Here is a 22,266-nt window from a genome sequence, read left to right on the forward strand (position 1 = left end):
TGGATAGATTATGAAAATCATTAAAACTTTCATGAAAATAGTACACATAAGATATATATTTTTTATATCACGAGCGAAAAAAGAAAACTAGCAGAGATATTTTTAGAGTCGTTCACGAGATCCTAATATATGGGTATGTTAAGCCTCGGGTTCATAGGTTCCCAACCAAGAGACCCCCCAACTGACTCTACCAGGGTCGCGCCGGGGCTCGAGGGCTTGGGGCTATACCCATCGGGTACGCTCGCGCGTGCCCTCAGGCCAAGGAAACTAGCCGAGTCCGAGCGTGACCGCCATTTTCGCTCGGGGCTCGGGGGCTCAACCTGAGCCTTAGGCTCCCAACCGACCTCTGGCGCTAGCCAAGGCCCGGGCAAGAGAAGGTACGCCCTGAGCCACTGAGGCTTGGGGGCTCCCTAGGCGTTGCCCCGTAGGCATGGCAGTTGTCAACCTCTCCAAATCTCTTTTCTACTGTACATTGTGTTGTAACTCTCAAAATTTTGGGTGCTCTCGAGTATAACGATTATCAGCTGCTGGACAGTAGGACATCGATTGGCCTGAACCAAGATAAACCATTGCGTCCCCTCTATGATTCTTGTGTTCTTGAGTCCATCCGAACCACCGCCATGGTTCCGACCCCGCGCCAGTCGTGCTTGGGCCAGCACAACCCGAAGGCATGCCGGCGTGCCACGGGTCGTGCTTGGGCCAAAAAAAAGATTTGTCGTGCCATATCGGCACGGGCCCAACGTGCCTAGAGGGCATGACCCAAGACGACACAAAGCACAAGGGGGGCAAGTCGCCGCTACGTCTACACCGGGCAAATGGCCACTGTTGCAGCACGTATGTCGGGGCATGGCGCCACATCCGCGCGCGGTGACCAAAGAAGGAGGGGAACATCACGGGGGGAGGGGGGAGGACGAGAGTGGGTGGGGAGGGAAGTGGAGGGAGCATCGTGAGTCGCGAAGGTGAAGGGGAGAGCGTCGCGAGTCGAAAAGAAGAAGGGGAGTCACGAACAGGAAAGGCAAATCACGACCTCTGTTCAACCAGGTGAGGGTGGCAGCAGGATGGGAGTACTGAGCTGTTAGTAGTTACAATTCGGGCCGTGATGAGACAGCGGCCCAGACACAACCCTCTCATCGGGCCGGGCCAGCATGGGCCTAATGGCCACCAGGCCATGCCGTGACTGGGCTGGGCCAAAAACTCGGACCATGGCCCAGGCCATCGTGCCTCAGGCTTTTGGCCATTTTAGGCCCAGGCATATATTCTTCGAAATGCAACATTCTAGAAGACAGAGGTGGGACCATTGACGGTGAGATCGCAGCTGCCCAAGAAAACTAGCTTCCACATCAAAATGAAACTAGCTTTCAGTCTCGAGATTAATTAATTTGCTATTCTTTCCCAATCACTACATACGGCCCCCCTCCGCCTCCGCCGGCCGGCATGATGGCGTCCCGCGGCGAGCCCCCGGCTACGAAGGTCGTCCTCCTTCTCGTCCCACACAAGGACGCCTCCTTCCACGCCGCGCTGCGCGAGCGCTTCCGCGTCCTCGACTTCTTCGCTTCATCCGAGCGCTCGCAGCTCCCGGCCTTCCTCGGCGCCGCAGCGGCCGCTCCGGAGCCCCCTCGTGCCGCCATCGTCGTGGGGGCGGGGCTGATCCCCGTGGACGCCGCGTTCCTCGACGCCGTCCCGTCCCTCCGCTGCGTCATGTGCCTGGCGGCGGGCGTGGACTTCATCGACCTCGACGAGTGCGCACGCCGCGGCGTGGTCGTCGCCAACTCCGGCAGCGTCTTCTCCGCCGACGTCGCCGACCACGCCGTCGGCCTGCTCATCGACGTGCTCCGCCGCGTGTCGGCCGCCGAGCGGTTCGTCCGCCGCGGCCTCTGGCCGGTGCAGGGGGGCCACCCGCTCGGCTCCAAGATCGGTGGCAGGCGTGTCGGCATCATCGGCTTGGGGAACATCGGTTCACAAATCGCAAAGAGACTCCAAGCTCTCGGCTGCATCGTCTGCTACAACTCTAGAACGCCCAAGGACTCGGTCCCTTACAGATACTTCACCAACGTTCACGACCTCGCGGTGGAATCCGACGTGCTCGTCGTCGCGTGCGCGCTGAACAAGGCGACGCGGCACATCGTCGGCAAGGACGTCCTGGAGGCGCTAGGAAAGGACGGGGTCGTCGTGAACATCGGCCGCGGCGCGAACGTCGACCAGGCGGAGCTGGTCAGGGCGCTGAAGGAGGGCAGGATCGCAGGTGCCGGCCTCGATGTGTTCGAGAACGAGCCCGGAGCGCCGGGCGAGCTCTTCTGCATGGACAATGTCGTGATGACGCCTCATGTGGCGGTTTTCACGGCGGAGTCCATGTCCGACCTGCGCGACCACGTCGTTGCTAACCTGGAAGCCTTCTTCTCCGGTCAGCCGTTGCTTACGCCGGTGCTTCCCCACTCACCGGTAAATTAGCAAGTCATGGTGTTCCGCTGCCATTTACGTTACGTGATTGAAGCCAGCGGTTTATAGCTCTGTTTGCAACTTGGCACTGTTTAAACTTCTCATAATGGATTTGTGGTCTTGTGGATCGTCGCTTAGCTTGGACACCGTGAAAAATCAATCACCACAACATAAACAAGCAACCTGCAACATCTGAACTCTGTTTTCAGCAACACTGTAACATCAGTAAGACAGTAATCTGCATCTGTTTCTGAAGATTCAAGCAAACTTCACAACAACCTATTCAAATCATTCAGATTACATCAACTTCTGACCTCTGGATTTATAACTAGGAGACTCCGCGAAAAATCAAACACCATAACATAAACAAGCAGCCTCCACATCTGAATTCTGTTTTCAGCAACACTTCAGACTTGTGGAACAAGAGTAATCTGCATCTATACATATCTATACACACAGGACATGTATTTTTATAAGGTGACTTTAGATTTTGTGTGCTTCTATATGGAACAAATCAAATATATTTCTCAAACTTTTTTTAAATGGGAATATCTTTCTCAAACATTTTTTATTGTGATGAACCTTTTCATTGTACAGCTTGGTCTTTGTTCTTACTAAGAGGACCTTTTCTTTAATGTGAATTAGATTTTACTGCTCCGTAAGTTGAAGATAATATTTTCTTATGTAATGTAAGCCACATTTTCCTCATGAAGTAAAACATTTTTGATTGAACAAAACATTTTTAGTTATCACATGGGAATATTCATAGGCAATAAAAAATTAATAATGGCTAGTGTGGGTTTTTTTGAACTGGGCCGTTTGTGAGCTGAGTGCATAGTCTACCCGTCCATGGGGGACCCCTACAGCAGGAGCAGGGCACGGTCGCATTCGTTGTTTTAAATTGTGATGATGGGTTGTTTCTTTCCAGCAGGTGATACCACGCGAATCAACACAAATAACATAGGTTGTTTCCTTCCTGTATAGTGTACAGTATCTCATCCATGCGATGCAATTGATACTAATTTGATACCATAAACCTTGATGTTTTTTTTCCAGAAATCCGATCAAAGTTTAACAAGTTTGAGTTAAGACAACTCTAAAAATCTGTTTATTCAAAGACAAATGGAGCAATCTACATCATCGCAAAGATGAGAGATTCCCTTTGTGTCGTTGCAGCTAAAAGTGTGGAAGAAGCAATTGTAAGAGTTAAGCCTTGTTTGGTATGGCTCTTTTCTAGGGCTTCTCTGGATGAGCCAAAGCCATTTATGGCTCTTCAGAACGGCTTTGGCTTCTCTTTTTCACTGAAAAATAGCTTCAAATGGGTTCTCCTACTAAACCGTTTGGTAGGGCTCCTCCGTAGGAGCTGGTGCTAAAGTGAGAGCGGAGTCTAACCAGTTAGAGGAACATGATGCAGATGGATTATGACTAGATATTGATGCTTACTTGCTTAGTGCACCATCTTCTACGCCGAGGCCTAAGCCGGCACGTGCCATACCACCATTGGTAGATTTGTACGCTTTACTTGTTGCATTTTAAATTTGTGATCAGGCAATATTTGGAGAATCTTCAACAATACTACTCAAAAAATATCTCCTACTTCCACAGGGGCTATTTTCAGCTGACAACCCTCAAATTAGGGGTCCCAAATTCATCCTAATAGACACTGCCATATGTGACCCACTTGTCATTCTCTATTCTTCCTTTTTTTGAATTATGTGACCCAAATTCAACTGAGCTTTGCCTGCCACGCTTCATGGGAGATCGTGCACATAATCCACCACAAGGACAAGGGTCAATGGAGAGGCAATGTCTGGGAAGGACGAGGGTTGGCACGGTGGCAGCACCCTGGAGGACGAGAAGGTATTGCTAGCTCGGGGTAGCGGTGGGGGAGGCCCCGCGCACGGCTTAGCGGGCATGAAGGCATTGGCTGCCTTGGGACAGCTGAATCCAGCCTCAACGGACCTGGAGAAGCGGATGACGGTAGTGGGTGGTGTCACAGCAAGGGGGGTGTCTCACAGAGTGGAGAAGGGCAAGCAACAGCTATGAAGGCGTGTGAAAGCTCGAGTTTAGTTTTGATGAATTGATAAAACCCTAAGTGCTACTCTATTACTCTAGTGATTATGAGATATGTGGCATATTCCAGTGATGGAGCAAATGAAGATCATGATGATGGTGATGGCATGGTGATGATCAAGTGCTCGGACTTGAAAAAGAAGAAAGAGAAAAACAAAAAGCTCAAGGCAAAGGTGAAACTTGATATGAGCTCTTTGTTTTGGTGATCAAGACACCTAGTGGGTATGATCACATTTAGGATAGATAGCCATACTATTAAGAGGGATGAAACTCGTATAGAAATGCAGTTATCAAAGTGCCACTAGATGTTCTAACTCATTGCATATGCATTTAGATTCTAGTGAGTGCTAACACCTTTGAAAATATTTGTGAGAATATGCTAACACACGTGCACAAGGTAAAACACTTGGTGGTTGCACATTTGATCAAGGGTGACGAAGTTGGAGAAGAGGTGGTGCTATTTTTCTTTGATCGGACTCTGGTCACGTGATGACCGGACTCGGCGCTGGGTGTGTCTGGTCAATTTTAGTGGAGGTGGCGTGCTCGGGCTCAGTCTGGTCCTTGACCGGATGCTGAACAGTAATTGTGACTAGACGCATAGGGTCTGTGTCCTATCAGGGATGATGTACGCTGACGTGAGCGGTTGTGCAAGCAAGAAGAGGATCTGACGTTGGGCGCGTCCAGTCGCTCTTGATCGGACGCGTCCGATCGCAATATTTGTCGCTCAGGGAGCTTACTGGAAACGATCTGACTCTGCGTTGGCGCGAGTCAGGTCAGGGCAGCGGCGCGTGTAACGCCCCGGTGTTACGATCTTACTTAGCGCCGCGCTTTAGGCCTAAGAAAGATTTCCAGAACGAGTTTCTCGGATTTTAAAATTTAAATATCAAGCTTAGTTTTAAAATGCCATTTTTAGCAAACTATATTGAGCAAAGTAATTAAATAGCGCCTAAATATTTTGTCGCTATGGGTTAGTGTGAAGTATGAACTTTTGCGGGAAATAATTATTGATGGTGTTGGCCGAACCCTCACGTTGTTTGCTTGCTGCGGTCCTGGACGAGCGCAGTAGACCAGATGCGTTGCTTCCTCGCGTTTGCTCTTCTCTGCCTCCGTTGTCCCATCGAACTATTAACCATGTCGTGCTGCCTCTGTCCATCTCTGTCCACCTTTGCTTGTTTCATTTTCATCTGCCAAGCTGAGCCAGGACGGCCTTTCCCTCCCTCTTTTTCTCTGCTGCAATGAATGCCACTGCCGGCCATGTCGCGCTGTCCTTGCTATCGCCTGAAGCCAGCTCTCGTGAGTGAGTAGCGTGGAGCTGCATGCATGTGCTCAGAGATAGGCCAGGAAAAGCTAACGTCTCGTCCTGCATGCCTAAGTTTTGTCCACTGGCTTCCATTTTTTTAGCACCAGCAGTCATTTTATTTTACAGCAAGCAGCCGAGCACCGCTGCAGCAGGCCTATCCTCCTTTACCTCTGCTGTTGGTCGGACTGTCTTTGGACTGTGTCTGTGCCGAGCCAGCACCCATTTTGACAGTGCCCGCATCGCCTTGGTCCACTCCTCGGCCCTGTGCTGCCGTGCACCGGCGCCCCTCCTTGCTGCGCCGTTGTTCCGCTGCTCGGCCGCTGCCACGCTCCCTTTCCTCTGCTTGTCCGCGCCGCCAGTTCTCAGCCCGGACGCTCAGCCCCTGTGGAGCTCCTCGGCCGTTGCTCCATCCGTGCCCGCAGTCCACGCCACCTCCTCTGCACGCGGTTGCTCCACGGCGACTCGCCGCCGACGCCCTACCTCCGCGCAGGTGCCAGCGCCTCTCTGCTCCTCCCGCACCCCGTTGCTGGCCGCGCATGTGCGCCCGCCGTTCACCTCCCGTCACCGAGCCACAGCACCTTGCTCCACCTGCGCTGCCACCTTCCATCCACTCACATACGCGCGCACCTCGGCCTCGTGCTGGCCCACACCCTCGGTTCTACAGTTGTGTGCCACATCACCGCCGCACCCCTCTTCTTCCTCTTCCGCTGCAGCCATGCGTGGCCACCATGCCTGCCTAACTGCGCCCATGGTCACGCCGTTTCGCCCGCGCCACAGCAGCTATTCTCCAGGCGCCATCGCCACCTGCCGTCGTTTGCGCAGCCCCGCCTGCTGACCGTACCGGTGATGCATCCCATCACCGCAATAGCCGCATCCGCGGCCATGATGGCCACAGCGCGCTGCTCTACCTTGCCTCTTCTTCACCATGCGCAGGTGCAATCGAGCCCCTTGGGCCACGCCAGAAATTGGCCATGGCGCTGCCCCTGCCGGGTCCCGCTGCAGTGCTCCACCGGTTCCGCCCGGCTGTGCTGCTCCCATCCTCGGGTACGGCCGGAGCCACTGATGCCCCACGCGCCGCCACCGCGTCGGATCCGCAGCGCCACAGCGCTGAGCTGCCGTGCACAGCGCGCGAGCGCCGCCGTTCCTTCCTCCTGTGCCGGTGCTCCCTGCTGTTCCGCGCGCGTCACCACCCCGTTTCTTCCCTGCGCTGGCTGCTGTTTCACCGTGCCGAGGCGTTGCCTGTCGTGCATCTACCGGGGTCACGCGCCATCGTGTCGCGGTGGCCTACTTCTCGCGTTCATGTCGCGCCGGCGTCGCTGGTGCCATGCTGCAGCGCATCGCCGGTCCGCCTGCCGCTGCCCCGCGGCCAATTTTTTTCCGCCGGTCGGTGCTCCCCTGTTCCGTCCTCTGTTTTTGGGGAAGGAAAGTGAAGGTGAGAAAACATGAATTTGACTTGTCTAGGGAGTAAAACGCGAACAATATAACTCACTAGAATAGTGGCCTCATTGGTTTTGCGATTACGAGATAGAACGAGGACTCTTTTAAATATTACCACAACCGCTGTGGATTTCGTGACAGGGCCGGTTTGTTGGGCTGGCCTGCTCATGCTACCGGCTGCCCGACCTGCCGCCCCGCGCCTGGGCCACTGCCTGCCGCTGGGCCACCGCCTGTCCACCGCTGGGCCTGGTCGAACGGGCCACTGGGCCGGCTGATGTCTGTTGGCCCTTTAGTTCTAAGCGATTGCTAATTTAGTCTCGGGAATAAAATTATAAAATCAATATAAAATAGTATAGGGATAAAAAATAGTGAACCCAGTTTTGTTGAGTTCCTAAAATCATGAGCTACCTATTAGTAGATTTTGTTCACGTAGTTGGATAATATTATTGGAAGCTATATAATTAAATTGAGGTACTTAAGAGTATGAAAAGATAAACTTGTAGGAACTTTCATGATAAATTGGTAATATTTTTGAATCTAAAAATTATATAGTAAGTTACGAACAATATTATGTACTCACTATAATGTTTATAGCACCAGAATAATTAGTTTTCTAAATAGATAATGATGTCTTATTTCGAATAATGATTAAATCGATAGAATCAAATGAAGAAACACCGTTGGTTTATATAACTAAAATAGTTGTTGGGAAATAACGCCTTATCCGACCACGTGTATATGTAGCCTAAGTACGGTTGTCGTTAGAATTAGCCGGTTAACTCGAGAGGCGTACGTCGTATTTTACGAGTCATGATTGCAGTTGATTAATTACATCCTTGCACTGCATCGCATTGCATATCATATAGGTATGATGATGGATCAACGGATCAATCGAAGGATGATTGGAAATCCGAAGATGGTGTAATAGTATTCTCTCTAGGAGATGATGCGATGGGCTTGTTATTCAGTTGCTGGTGGATGATCTGAAGATGCAGATACTAACTTTTTCATATCTCTTACCCAGGCAAGCCCTGGTGCATAACCCCTACCTTTCTGCAGTTTAAATTATATTTGTGCATTATGTTTTGAGGAGTTGAATGAAACCCGGGTCTTACTAGTATGACAGGATCGTGTAGATTGCTATGCTATAGGACTCCGGTAGAAGTCGAGTGATTGCCTGTCACTCGCGAGATATAGGAAATATATTATTGGATTATCATCACTTGGAAAAGGAAAAAATGGTGACCGAGCAGGGATATGGTTTGGGTATTGGTGGGTGTAAGAGGTTGTGTCGCCATGGACACGGGGCATGGCTTGGTTACACTGCTTTCCCTGTCTGGTCAGTTAAGGACCGTTCGTTGCATAAGACTCTAGGCAGGTCATAGACTTATTATCCCGAGCACATACTTGTGTATGGGTGCTTGGAAGACTTGTTGCTCTCTTGTCATGGATCTGGCTCTTTTTGGACCGACTGTCGGGGTTTTATTTTGGTGGAGGAGGTCCTTGCACCGCACTGAGTTTGGGACTCAGGGGCGGGGGCTTAGAGTCCTAGTTTGGATGGGGACCTGGACACCCGGGATAGAAGAGTGATGGGTTGGTCCTGCTTGTGCCCAGGGTACGAGCGGAGCGTGTGTTTTCGAGGTACCCAACTGGGGACATTGATTCGTGAATCGCCGGGTGATTCGGTACAGCTTGTCTACGGTTTAGCATCGTAGTAAGAACTGAAAGATGAAAGATGGAAGATGGACAAAGGAAATCTGATTGCTTACCACTTGCTTGAAAGTAGCACAGGTACTTACATAGAATGGTTAGTTAATGAACCAATGCGGCTATTAATAAAAATCAAATGTAAAGACGCACGCTTAGTAATGCTTCCTGCAATGCAATAAGCCCACAAGCCAGATAGCCTTGCATATCCTTGGAGTCTTTTCTTTTCTCCTGTCGAGTAAGTCTTGCTGAGTATAATTGAGTACTTAGGATTTTATTCCCCCTGTTGCAGGTGATAGGTGGATGCTAGAGCTGACTCTTGTGTGTGGATACCTCCTGGTGGGCTCAGCGAGGATTCTTTTATGTTGCGATCGTAGTTGTTATTTATAACTCTCACCAAATGCTTTTATAAATGAAAGTGTCATAATCTGTTGTCGTAGTTTATTTACCAATACTTCATCATGTCACGATTAGATATTCATTTCCGCTGTAATTCTGATCACATATTTATATTCCGTTGTTCAATTAAATTGTTCATAACTCTGATAATATGAATTCATTCCGCTGTTATATTAATAAATATTATACTCTGATGTTGTACTAAAAGTAATGTAAGAAATGGTTCAGAATGATGTAAGCTTTATTCTCTTATTTGTGATCCTGATGGCAAAAATGTGGATTTTCAGGTTCTCCCCTGGGGTGTGCCCGATGGAACATAGTAATTTAGTGTTCTCCCTTGAGTGCTTAGTGTCTAATGGAAGACAAGCACTCTTGTGAGGCATTAGATTAGGCAGTTCTGCCACAGCGCGTCTAGTCATGGTTTTGTGAGGGTGTGGTTTCGTGTGAGCGGACGTCAGGTCGCTGTGTCCAGTCTAATGCTGGCGCGTCCGATCTCAACTTGATCATTAGGATCGCACGACCACGGAACACGGAGGCAACATGGCTTCCATCTAGCGACCGGACATTGCCCGGGCTACGTCCAGTTGATCTGTCCGGTGCGTCCGGTTGTCCCGTGAAGGTAGACAACAGGGGCCAATGGTTCTATTTCGAGGAGATGCCTATTTAAGTCATGTGGCCGAATCTTGCTCACTCTGTTGGCCATTTATTTGAGAATACATTCTAGTGAGCATAGCCATCTCCCTCTCACTCATCCAACTTGATTGATTCATCATTTGGTGAGAATTGAGAGCATCCAAGTGCATTGCTTTAAGTGATTGCATGTAGAGGCACTTGGTGATTGTGTTTCACTGCGGATTCACTTGTTACTCTTGGTGGTTGCCGCCACCTAGATGACTTGGTGTAGCGAGGATCGTCGAGTGAAGGAAGGTGCTTGTCTTTGGCTCCGATCATGGTAATTGTGAGGGGTTCTTGACCTTTCCCCAGTGGCTTAAGTGTGTGAAATAGATATTATAGCAACTAGAATTGTGGATAGGAGGCTTACATTTTTAGTAGGCTAGTGCAACACTCGTTTTACCGTTTAATTGTCTAACCACTTGGCTTAAGTGTTGTTGTAGAAATTTTTATAGGCTATTCACCCCCTCTAGCCATTAAGACCTTTCAAGTGGTATCGGAGCCATGGTCACCTTGATTTGAGGCTTAACAACCTTTGGTGTCCAAATGGCTCAAATCAACAACACCAAGTAGCCACCACAATTTGATGGCTGCAATTATCCTTATTGGAAGGTGAAGATGACAACATACATCAAGTCAATCAATAGAAAGGTGTGAAAGGTGGTGGAGACTAAGATTGAGGTTGTCAATGAGGAGGCTCCTACCATCGCCGAAGAAGTGCTACTCCAAAATAATGACATTGCTCTTAGTGTCATTCATGATGCATTGAATGAGAGGAGATTTGAGCAAATTAAGAACATTGAGATGGCTCATGAGGCATGGAGGAAGTTGGAGGAGTCATTTGAGGGCACTCAAGCCATAAAGGGTGCCAATGCATACATCCTCAAAGAAAAGTTTGCTAGCTTCAAAATAAAGGAAGTTGAGAGTGTACCGGAGATATTCCATAGACTTCAAGTGCTTGTCAATGATCTCAAAGCACTTGGAGATGAGATGAAGTACAAGGACTTCTCCCACAAGTTCTTAAGATGCTTACCATCAAGATTTGACATATTAGTCACTATTCTAGTGAGGAGTGGTTTGGACACCATGGCACCAAACCAAGTGTTGGGTGATGTAATGACCGATGATACATATAGAGATGATGATGAGAAGGAAGAAAAGAAGGAGAAGAAAGATGAGAAGAAGAAGAGTGTGGCATTCAAAGCCACATCATCATCCAAGGGCAAGGCAAAGCAAGAATCATCATGTGAAGATGAAGACTCAAGCTTTGATGAGTTAGATGATGAGAAAATAGCTCTCTTTCTGAAGACATTTGGCAAATTCATGGTGAAGAAGGGCTACCATGCAAGAAGGAAGAAATCTTCATCCAAGAACAAGCAAGAATCAAGTAGGTGCTTCAAGTGTGGAAGCAAGGATCATCTTGTTGCTCAATGCCCCTACAATAGTCAGAATGAAGATAATGACAAGAAGGGCAAGAAGAAGGACAAGAAGGAGAAGAAGAACAAGATGACCTTCAAGAAGAAGAAGAAGGATGGTTCATATGTGGTCACTTGGGATCGTGATGCTTCCTCAAGTGATGATGATGATAGTGATGATGACAAGACCTTCAAGAAGAAGGCTCTCGCAAGCATTGCCATCAATGAGAAGCCTTCCCTCTTAAACACTCCATCTACATGCTTCATGGCTAAGGCCACTAAGGTACAAACTTGTGATGATAGATGTGATGAGGAATATAATAATGAAAGTGAAAGTGATGATGATGATGAGCCTACTAAAGATGAACTAATTGACATGTTAGAAGATGCTAAAGAACATTTTGACATTAAGAGAAGGGAATGCAAAGACTTACATAAGGAACTAAAAGCCCTTAAGCAAGCCTTTGATGAGCTCAATACATCTCATGAGAGGCTAGAGGAAGCCTATGAGAATCTTGGCAAGGCTAACAAGAAGCTTGGAAAGGCTCATTCCACTCTTGTTGAGCAAAATGAGAAAGTGGTAGTAACATGTGATGTAGGCTTAACATCCGACATAATTGATGAATCTTTCTATATGCCTATTGTTGTTGCTCCCGCTAACCCTTCATGTAGCTCATCATCCACTTCCACTTCACCTATGAGTGATGGTTTTACTTATGATGCCTCACTTATGGTTGAAAATGAGACCCTCAAGAAGAAGGTTAATGAGCTCACTCTCACCTTATGCAAAGCCTATGGTGGTGAGGACCGCTTGCTTATGAGCTTGGGTAGCCAAAGAACTTCTCCCTACAAAGAGGGATTGGGATATACCCCCAAGAAAGGCAAGGCGGCCTTTGCTCCTCATAAGACTAGTTTTGTGAAGAACAATGGTCGGTTTTACACTAGTTGCAAGCAAGTTGGTCATAAAGAGCATGATTGCAAGAACAAGAACAAGAATTCTAATATATCCTTAATCACGTTTGATTCTTGTTATTTGCTCACTAAGGGTGCCAATGGTGTAAAGGCTAAGTTTGTTGGTACATCCATGTTGGGCCCAAAGAAGGCCATTTGGGTACCAAAGAGTTTAGCGAGTAACCTTCAAGGACCCAAGCAAGTTTGGGTACCTAAAAAGAATTGATCTTCTTTTGTAGGTCAATTACAAAGCTAGAGGAAGGTATTAGGTTCCTGATAGTGGGTGCACTCAACACATAACCGGTGATGTAAGAATGTTCAACTCAATCAACACCAATGATAGCAATGGTTATGCTACTATCACATTTGGTGACAATGGCAAAGGCAAGGTCAAAGGACTTGGTAAGATTGTAATATCAAATGACATGAGCATATCCAATGTGTTGCTAGTAGAGAGCTTGAACTTCAATTTTTTATCCATGGATCAATTGTGTGATCTTAGATTTAAGTGCATATTTGGAGTTGATGATGTAGAGATCATAAGTGTAGATGGCTCTAATTTGATCTTCAAAGGCTTTAGATATGAGAATCTATACCTGATTGATTTCAATGCTAGTGAAGCTTGTTCACTAAATCTAGTATGGGTTGGTTAAGGCATAGAAGGCTTGGTCATGTTGGAATGAAACAATTAAATAGATTGGTTAAGCATGACTTGGTTAGAGGATTGAAAGATGTTGTGTTTGAGAATGATAAGCTTTATAGCTCTTGTCAAGCCAGCAAACAAGTTGGAAACACCCATCCTAAGAAAAAGCATGATGAGCACTAGTAAAGCATTTGAGTTATTGCGCATGGATTTGTTTGGACCAACACAATACACTAGCATCGGTGGAAACAAATATGGCTTTGTGATAGTGGATGACTACACTAGATATACTTGGACATTCTTTCTAGTGGACAAGAGTGATGTGTTTGCAACATCCAAATCATTTGTCAAGGGCATACACAATGAGTTTGAAATAACTATCAAGAGAGTTAGAAGTGACAATAGTAGTGAGTTCAAGAAAACTAGAATTGATGAGTTGTGTGATGACTTTAGAATTAGACATCAATTCTTGGCCAAGTACACTCCTCAATCAAATGGCATTGTTAAGAGGAAGAATAGAACACTCATTGATATGGCAAGGTCTATGCTTAGTGAGTACAATGTGAGTCAATCATTTTGGGCCAAAGCTATCAACACGGCTTGCTATTGTAGCAACCGCCTCTATTGTCACCCATTGAAAGAGAAGACACCTTCTAAGCTCTTGAATGGTAGAAAACCCAACATTGCATATTTTCAGGTCTTTAATTGCAAATGCTACATATTGAGAAAATGTACTAGATTGAGCAAGTTTGACAAGAAATGTGATTAAGGATTCTTGCTTGGATACTCAACCACTAGCAAAGCATATAGAGTTTAGAATTTGGCAAGTGGTACTCTTCAAGAAGTTCATGATGCTGAATTTGATGAAACCAAGGGTTCCCAAGATGAGAATGAGAACTTGGAAGATGTGAGAGGCATTCAACTTTTAAATGCCATGAAAAACATGGATGTTGGTGAATTTAGGCCTAGATGAGTGATAGATGATGAAGATGATCAAGTGCAAGTACTCTAACTCAAATGTGCAAGATGATACAAATCAAGCAAGTACAAGTGGCTCTTATGACAATGTGCAAGATCCATAAGTGGCTAGTACATCATCTCAACCAAATGATCAAGTAAGTGCAAGCAATGTTCCAATACTCTAACCAACCAATATTACAAGGGATCATCCATTGGACACTATAATTGGAGATATTTCTAGAGGTGTACGAACAAGATCAAGATTGGCTTCATTTTGTGAGTATTTCTTAATTGTGTCATCCATTGAACTAAAGAAGATAGATGAAGCATTGAAGGATGTTGATTGGGTGAATGCAATGCATGAAGAATTGAATAACTTCACAAGAAATCAAGTATGGTAATTAGTTGAGAGACCAAAGAACCACAATGTGATAGGAACTAAATCGATCTATAGAAACAATCAAAATCAAGATGGGATAGTAGTGAGGAACAAAGCAAGATTGGTATCACAAGGTTACACTCAAGTGGAGGATCTTGACTTTGGAGAAACATATACACCAGTTGCTAGATTGGAAGCAATTAGGATCTTGCTAGCTATGCTTGTGCCCACAACATCAAGCTTTATCAAACGGATATCAAGAGTGCATTTCTCATTAGCTACATCAATGAAGAAGTATATGTTGAGCAACCTCCCTATTTTGAAGATGACAAGAAGCCCAACCATGTGTACAAATTGAAGAAGGCATTGTATGGCTTGAAGCAAGCACCTAGAGAATGGTATGAGAGGTTGAGGGACCTCCTACTCTCTAAAGGGTTCATGATGGGCAAGGTTGACACCACACTTTTCACCAAGAAGATTGGCAAGGACTTATTTGTGTTGTAAATCTATGTTGATGACATCATATTTGGATCAACCAATCAAGACTTTTGTGAAGAGTTTGAGAAAATGATGGCTAATGAGTTTGAGATGTCCATGATCGGAGAGCTTAGTTACTTCCTTGGACTTCAAATCAAGCAACTAAAGAATCGTACAATTATGAGCCAAGGCAAGTACATCAAAGATATGCTCAAGAAGTTTAGCATGAATGAGAGCAAAGCTATTAGTACACTATTGACAGTCACTAACATCAATTATAAACCATCAACATAACATGTATTTATACTTAATTCTATTACCAAACATAGGTACAGGGGTTTAAACTAATAAATTCTATAAGTTTTGGTGATTTCGTGTTTTTAACAGGGTTTACCCAGAAAATTGTTAAGGGGGGCCTATTCGTCAAAGGAAATTACGGAATTCCACCACGAAACCGACGCGAGAAGACTCTAGAACACTTCAGAAGGCAAATCACCAAAGCGGAGACCGAGGCGTTGCTAGGTGGGGCTAGATGGCCCCACCTATAGGCTGGGTGGCCCCTGGGCCCACCTGTCAGCCTCCGCGTCATAATGTTGGTTCTCCACCGTCTCCTAGGTTGCATCTACGCCATCCTTTAAGTCGGTTTGATCCAAGGGCTCATGTTGGATGCTCTAGCCTATATATACCAGCCCCTGCCCCCTTCCTTGGGTAGATCCTAAAACCCTATTTCATATCATGAGGATCAGAGCCAGCTATCAAAAAAGATTAGTCCTCTATAGGATCTAGTCTTATAAATAATAGTGAGATATAGAGTGAGGGAAGAGTTTGGAGGAGGTGCCAGCCTGTCGGTGCTCTCTCTACAACTTGTACCTTGGGGGATCCAAGTCTACTTGAGCTTGCCTTCGAGATATCTCTGGTAATCAACTTTTGATTCAAGTAAGCATCTTATTTATATTGTTCTTCAGGTTCACGACTCTCTTTTGAGTGCTTTATTCTCTTCCTAGGGGGAGTAGAGTATTAATCGTAAGTGTAAGCATGGTGCTTAGACTTAGGTTAATCATGGATGCACCCTGCATTCCAGAAGGTGGTAGATCACATGAGTGACATAAGTTCTAAATAGCCTATATTATATAGCTTCGTTGATCTTTTGTAGTCCATCTCCTGTCTATAGGCGCATGTAGGACACTGGTTACGAAGGAAAGCATCCTCTACTGGTGTCTTTCCCTAGTAATGTCCTAGTTGAATAGTAGAAGACATAAGCTTACCCAAGTCAAAACTAGAGAACCTTAGTTATCCTCTCTACGCTCCAATTTATCCAAACCTTGTTGCTACCCCTTGTTAAGTTTGACCAGTAGTTAGTCTCACACATTTTCCTATGGATACGATACTTGGAATACTTTCAGGTGAAAGCTACAGCAGTATCCGTGCATTTGTGGATTTATCTTTGTGCGTTAAATATACCAACAAGCTTTCTAGCCCCGTTGCCGAGGAAACGATTGCTGAATTAACTTCGAGCCTAACTTAACATTTTATTTTACTTTTTCTTTTAGCATGGATTCCACTCCTATCTATCAATATGCTAAACCCATGAGCGCAAGCCTAGAGCCACCAAAATCTTCAGAGCCCATCCTAACACCTGGCTATGAGCTGCACCCATGTTTTATAAAATTGATTCGGGATAATCCTTCTCGAGAGAAGGCGATGAAAACCCATACTCACACCTATAAGAGTTTGAACAAACCTATGCATGCTTACGTATTGTTGGCATGTCTGACAAAACCTTAAGATGAAAGTTGTTGCCGTTCTCTTTGACAGAAGAGCTAAACAATGGTATAGTCAAACCGTAGGAAGTATGCAAGGAGATTGGAAAATGCTATGCTCTAAATTTTGTTTATGTTTCTTTCCCATCTCTAAAGTGGTTAGCCTTCGGAAAGAGATTCTAAATTTTAGACAACTAGAAGAAAAATCTCTTGGTACATCATGGGATCATTTTAAAGAACTCATCATCACTGGCCAAGACCTTGCCATTCAAGACCCTATACTTCTTCAATATTTTTACATGAGTCTTAGCAATGATTCCATGGAATCCCTTGATGCAGCCTCTAGGAAAGCTTTCCTTCATTTGTCTACTAGTCTCCCTACACTAGCATTCATAATGAACTCCCCGAGAAAGTGAAGAAATCATCTTCCCGATCAAGAAGAGGAAGTTCTAATAGCCAAATCACAACCACTTCAATCCAAAGATTTAGCTATCAATCTTGAACCACCAATACCCCCAAGAGAAGAAGTAATTCTACCTTTGGAAATCCCTATTGAAATTAAGGATGGCCTCTTTGGTGCTGATCTTAGGAGAACATTAAATTCTCATCTTCATAAGAGAGCTTCGAGCGAATATAATTCAAATCCTCTCAAGAAGGGATCTCTTAAGAAGCGTCCTTATTCCCATATAGGACATTGAGAAGAATTCAAGGATGGCATTTCAAGTAATGTCATAGAAGGAGAGCCGAGCCATCTAGAAGCCATTCATATTCTATCCCCTTCTATGCCCACATTAGATGTCTTATCTAAACCCATCTCTAAACCTATCCTTGACCCCAATCATTCCCCTGATGCTCTTTTTCCTAAGACTCATGACGATCCTAGAAATCCACCAAGACAACCAAAGCATTGAAATCATGAAGACCACAAGGATGACCAAGAAATGCAACGACAATGGCTGGAATGTATCAAGAACTTGTATGTCATTGCAAAAGAATGGATGGACAAGGACGAAGCCTTATGGGTATAATCCAAACTTGGCTTAGATCCAAACAGTGAGCTTAAATCAATCTCTTTAATAAATATGACTCATCCAAGTTTGGAGGAGGCCTCAGACGAGATCAACCCGAGAGCCACCAATCCATGGGAAATCTTGGACAATAAAATGTCCAATGAATGTCATAGGCATGGAATGGAGACAATGTTTCCACCTATAGACATTCATGAAGAAACACCCTTAGAGCTTGAAAAGAAAGATAACATCAACGAGCATGGAAGTTATTTCATGAACACCTCATCAAATCTATGCTCGCATGAGAATCTTCTAAATCAATTAGTCTCTCTAACATTGCCACACATGAGATCTTCAACCCCCTCGTGCTTCCTGTTCATAAAGACTTTGAAAGGGTAGTTGTAGATACATATGTTTATCATAAATATTGCAAAACTCATTGGCATGAATCTTGAGATAGGCACCCAAAGGTTGGTATTGGAGGGTAAACCACTTCACCAACCTAAAGCGTGATTCGAAGGTTATAATAATGAGCTTCTATCCTAAAACAAGCACTTTCGAGGAGACAACATGAGCTTTCACCTTTTGTTATAATTCCCTTGTGAAGTGAGCATAGAAATATAGTTGTGAAAATATTCCTTTAGGTATTTTTGTCACTAACCATTCTAGGTTTGAAGCAAAAAGGATGAACGATGATGATTCAAGGTATGTCTAACCAATCATCATGCAACATTGAATCACAACCATCCAAACTTGACTTTACCTTGCAAAATTCAAGTGTGGGGGATAAACTTCTCTAAAAAATCTTATGCCATGTTGCTAATTTTGGTTGTCTCTACTTTCAAGTCATGCTCAGTTTGCTAAACAACAGTCATAATCTTTCATCTCTATTTGAATAAATCTCTATAATGCTTTCATGCCACCTTTGTTTACTATAGTATATTCAAGGTTTGGAGTATGTTCATACATCTCATAAATTAAGCATGGCACTTAGTTTAGGAGTGTTAATCCTACTTTCAAAGGCTTTTTAAATTAAGCGTGTTGCTTAGGTTAAAATGCTTTCCTAGATTAAATTAGACAAGGTGTCTACTTTGATTTTTAAACCAAGAATATGCTATAGTAGATACTAGTTATTTTGTTAGACTAACCCCATGTAGGAAACTCTTAATTCAATATTGGTAAGTCACGAGATGAATTCAAATAAAAAATAAAGCAAGGCACATGACGAACCTCAATAACTTGCACAAGACACAGCTCATTCATCATAGATGTAAGAACTACACCTCATTCAACATGGATGAAAGAACTATAAGTACCAAAATTCATTCACTTTGTCTTTTGCTGCAAGTTACCGTTGCCTTGAGCCATGCTTGTATAAAATATGATCTCTATACTAAAGTAATCCCAAAACCATCTTTTCATTAGCATAGAGGGAAATTATAAAATTCTAGACAAACAACCCATGTTTCAAAATTATATATTTCTTCGGGTATGCGTTGTCCACTAATCCTTTGCAGGCATAAAATAATGAGTGAGGCAAAAGGTCTAACAAGGTGTCAAAAGATCGAAGAGCAGAAAGATGACATGACAAAAGGATGAGAAAGAAAAGGTGTGAACTAGGAAACAAGAAGCTCATAAACAACTCAAGCTACGAGACTAGCCGAACAAGGAAAACTTTAAGCAAAAGGGAAGGACCATCATGAGTCATCTACCCTTCATCATATGGTGACATTATGCTCCAATGACAAAGGTAACATCTTAAGGTAAATGGTCATTATTTAAAAAGCTTTTCCTTAATTCTAGTAGGCACATAAATAAGAAACAAAATATGTTTGAGTTACAATTTACCTGATTAGACCTAATTAGCTCAACATGTCTTGTTCTTTAAGCTTGTTCCTAGCACCACTTTCTTGATCTCATAGTTTTAACCAAATGAGCTAAAATATTGCACATCCTATCTCTAGAAAATGATAGTCATAATCATATAAAGTTTGATACATTATGTAAAGATAGACAATCCTTCCAAGGGTTAAGAAACTCGAACCTTTTGGACAAATGAACTTAAATGCTACATGCATGCTCAATCTTCTGATCTTATCACCCATGACATAATTGAACAAAGCACATAGCATCAACTTCATCTTGTTCAATATGCCTAAGGTTAGAGAAGAATAAATAAAGTTTTGATTCTATTGGTGTTCTCCCACCAATAGAGCCCATGCACTTGATTTCTACCTTGTCTTATAAGCAGGAAACACTTCAAGCAAAGTGTGAGGGAAGACAGTCGACTCTCCAATTTGTACAAGTGTTCTGAACCTGTCAAACCAAAGTCCAAACTCACAACCAAGACAGGTTTGGCGGAAGGAGGTGACATCACTATTAGAGGCACCACCACAAGAATCCTCCTTTTCAGAGCAAACCGAGGTATTTGGTCAATAAACTTCACAAGGAGAAGTCCAGTTCGAAGGACTTACAACACCGAACCCTCACCAAAAGAGCTAGCTTGGGGGAGATGCACTCCCATGTATCCAAGTAAGTATTCTTTCCCTTTTTGTTCTAGTTTTAATTTCTTTTGATAGTACAAAAATGATGATGAAGCAAAAACAAAATAAAAATTTATCTTTGCATTAGTCATTTATAATAATGTGTGATCTAGTAAAATTGAAAACAAAATAAAAGCTGTGTCTAGTTTGCTTTAATTTATTTTTAAGAGCTGAATAAAATAAAGAGGACTCAGAATAATCTCTTAAATGGAAATAATGAATAGTTGCTCTGTTGTAATTCCTTTCAAGTACCTAGTTTTTAGCCTCGAATTCTCCCGAGTTTTGGACATGACTGATGTGATATAAAGATTTACTCTGAACTTGAAACTCATGGGTAGCGAATGCTTGATCTAAGTCTAGGTAATTGATGAATATGATATGAGAAGGTCTGAGCTATTGTTTATCTTGTTCTAAGTAACACTAAAGTTCTGGAGATTTATCTTTTGAAAAACACAAAAATGCTACATGATGAGTTCCTGTATGATAAAGCTTGAATTTCCCACCAGAGCCATACATGTTATTTAGGCTAGGAAAACTTCCACATATATGTTGCTTGCTTTTGCATTGAGTTTTATCAAGCTTTGTTGATCCTTATGAGACATTTGTCATGCTCTTAAAATCAAGATCACGTACACACCACCCAAATATGTTTTACTCCTACATTGGGACTAAACACCAAAAACATGCTTGTTAGGTTTCCCATACACCAAATAAATGCTCCAAGTTCTTGTTGCTATCTCTCAAAAGTTTTGTTGTAGAAAAAGAGACATGAGGCTATGTAAAAGTTATTCATAAAAAAGAAGAAAAAACGAGATGAGAAAAAATGGACAAGTGTCTGAGATAGATGCCCGCCTAAAAAAAGAGAAGAGAAAGAGAGATGAATAAGATAGCCCCTGTTCTCTAGTAAATGTTTCTAAGTTTCAAAAGAGAGATAAGTTTTTAAGGAGCATAGTAGAATTAGGTTAGCCACCATATATATATATATATATATATATATATATCCACCATATATCCACACACATGCACATCTTGATTTGATTGTATGACTCAACTCTCTTTGGATCCGTTGTTTGACTTTACAATATATGCATTGCAAGTATGCTCTAGCTTTCTCCCTACCTATGAACTCCACATAAGCCTTAGTAGTAGAAAGAGAAAAGGTATAACATCTTTATTGCCTTGGTGAGGATCCACAAATACTACATATATTGAGAGACATGAGAGTGTCATACAATGGAATCTTTGAGTTTTATTTTGAAAACATATAAAAACTCTAGAACAATGGTGAAACAAAGAACTTAAGACATAGTGCTTGACTTGATCATTCTATCTTTCAATTTCTCAAGACCCAAGTGAAGGTTAAGAAGCCCCATGGTTGAAGGTAATATGGGTAAGTTTGAAAGTCAGATCAGTTTATTCTAATCTGGAGAAGAATTTTTTATTGAACGCATATGTACTTTTGAGGTGTGAAAACATTATAGCAACTCCTGATCCTTTGCTAAGTTTAGCTTTGCTCAGGGACTGGCAAAGGTTAAGCTTGGGGGAGCTTATTGACGGTCACTAACACCAATTATAAACCATCAACATAACCTCCATCACCAAACATAGGTATAAGGGTTTAAACTAATAAATTCCATGAGTTTTTGTGAATCTATATTTTCGGCAGGGTTTATCAAGAAAACCATCAAGGGAACCTATTCATCAAAGGAAATTATGGAATTCCACCACAAAACTGACGTGGGAAGACTCTAGAACACTCCAGAAGGCAAATCACCAAAGCAGAGACTAAGGCGCTACCAGGTGGGGCCGGGCAGACCCACCTACAGGCTGGGTGACCCTAGGCCCACCTGTCAACCTCCGTGTCACAATGTTGGTTCTCTACCACCTCTTAGGTTGCATCTAGGCTATCTTTTAAGTCGGTTTGATCCAAGGGCTCATGTTGGATGCTCCGGCCTATATATACCAGCCCCTGCCCTCCCTCCCTAGGGCAGATCCTAAAACCCTAATTCATATCATGAGGATCAGAGAAAGCTATCAAGAGAAGATTAGTCCTCCATAGGATCTAGTCATATAAATAATAGTGAGATAGAGAGTGAGGGAAGAG

General features: G+C 43.9%; 1 protein-coding gene across 1 annotated transcript; it reads left to right on the forward strand.

Moving 5' to 3' along the window:
• Positions 1-1,378: 1,378 nt before the first annotated feature.
• LOC136497143 (glyoxylate/hydroxypyruvate reductase HPR3-like) lies at positions 1,379-2,564 on the forward strand. The gene has a single exon (XM_066492938.1). It carries the CDS (start codon positions 1,435-1,437, stop codon positions 2,446-2,448), a length of 1,014 nt encoding a protein of 337 aa, XP_066349035.1. The 5' UTR covers positions 1,379-1,434; the 3' UTR covers positions 2,449-2,564.
• Positions 2,565-22,266: the final 19,702 nt, after the last annotated feature.

The sequence above is a fragment of the Miscanthus floridulus genome, chromosome 12 (genome assembly GCF_019320115.1).
Source record: "Miscanthus floridulus cultivar M001 chromosome 12, ASM1932011v1, whole genome shotgun sequence".
Lineage (NCBI taxonomy): Eukaryota > Viridiplantae > Streptophyta > Magnoliopsida > Poales > Poaceae > Miscanthus > Miscanthus floridulus.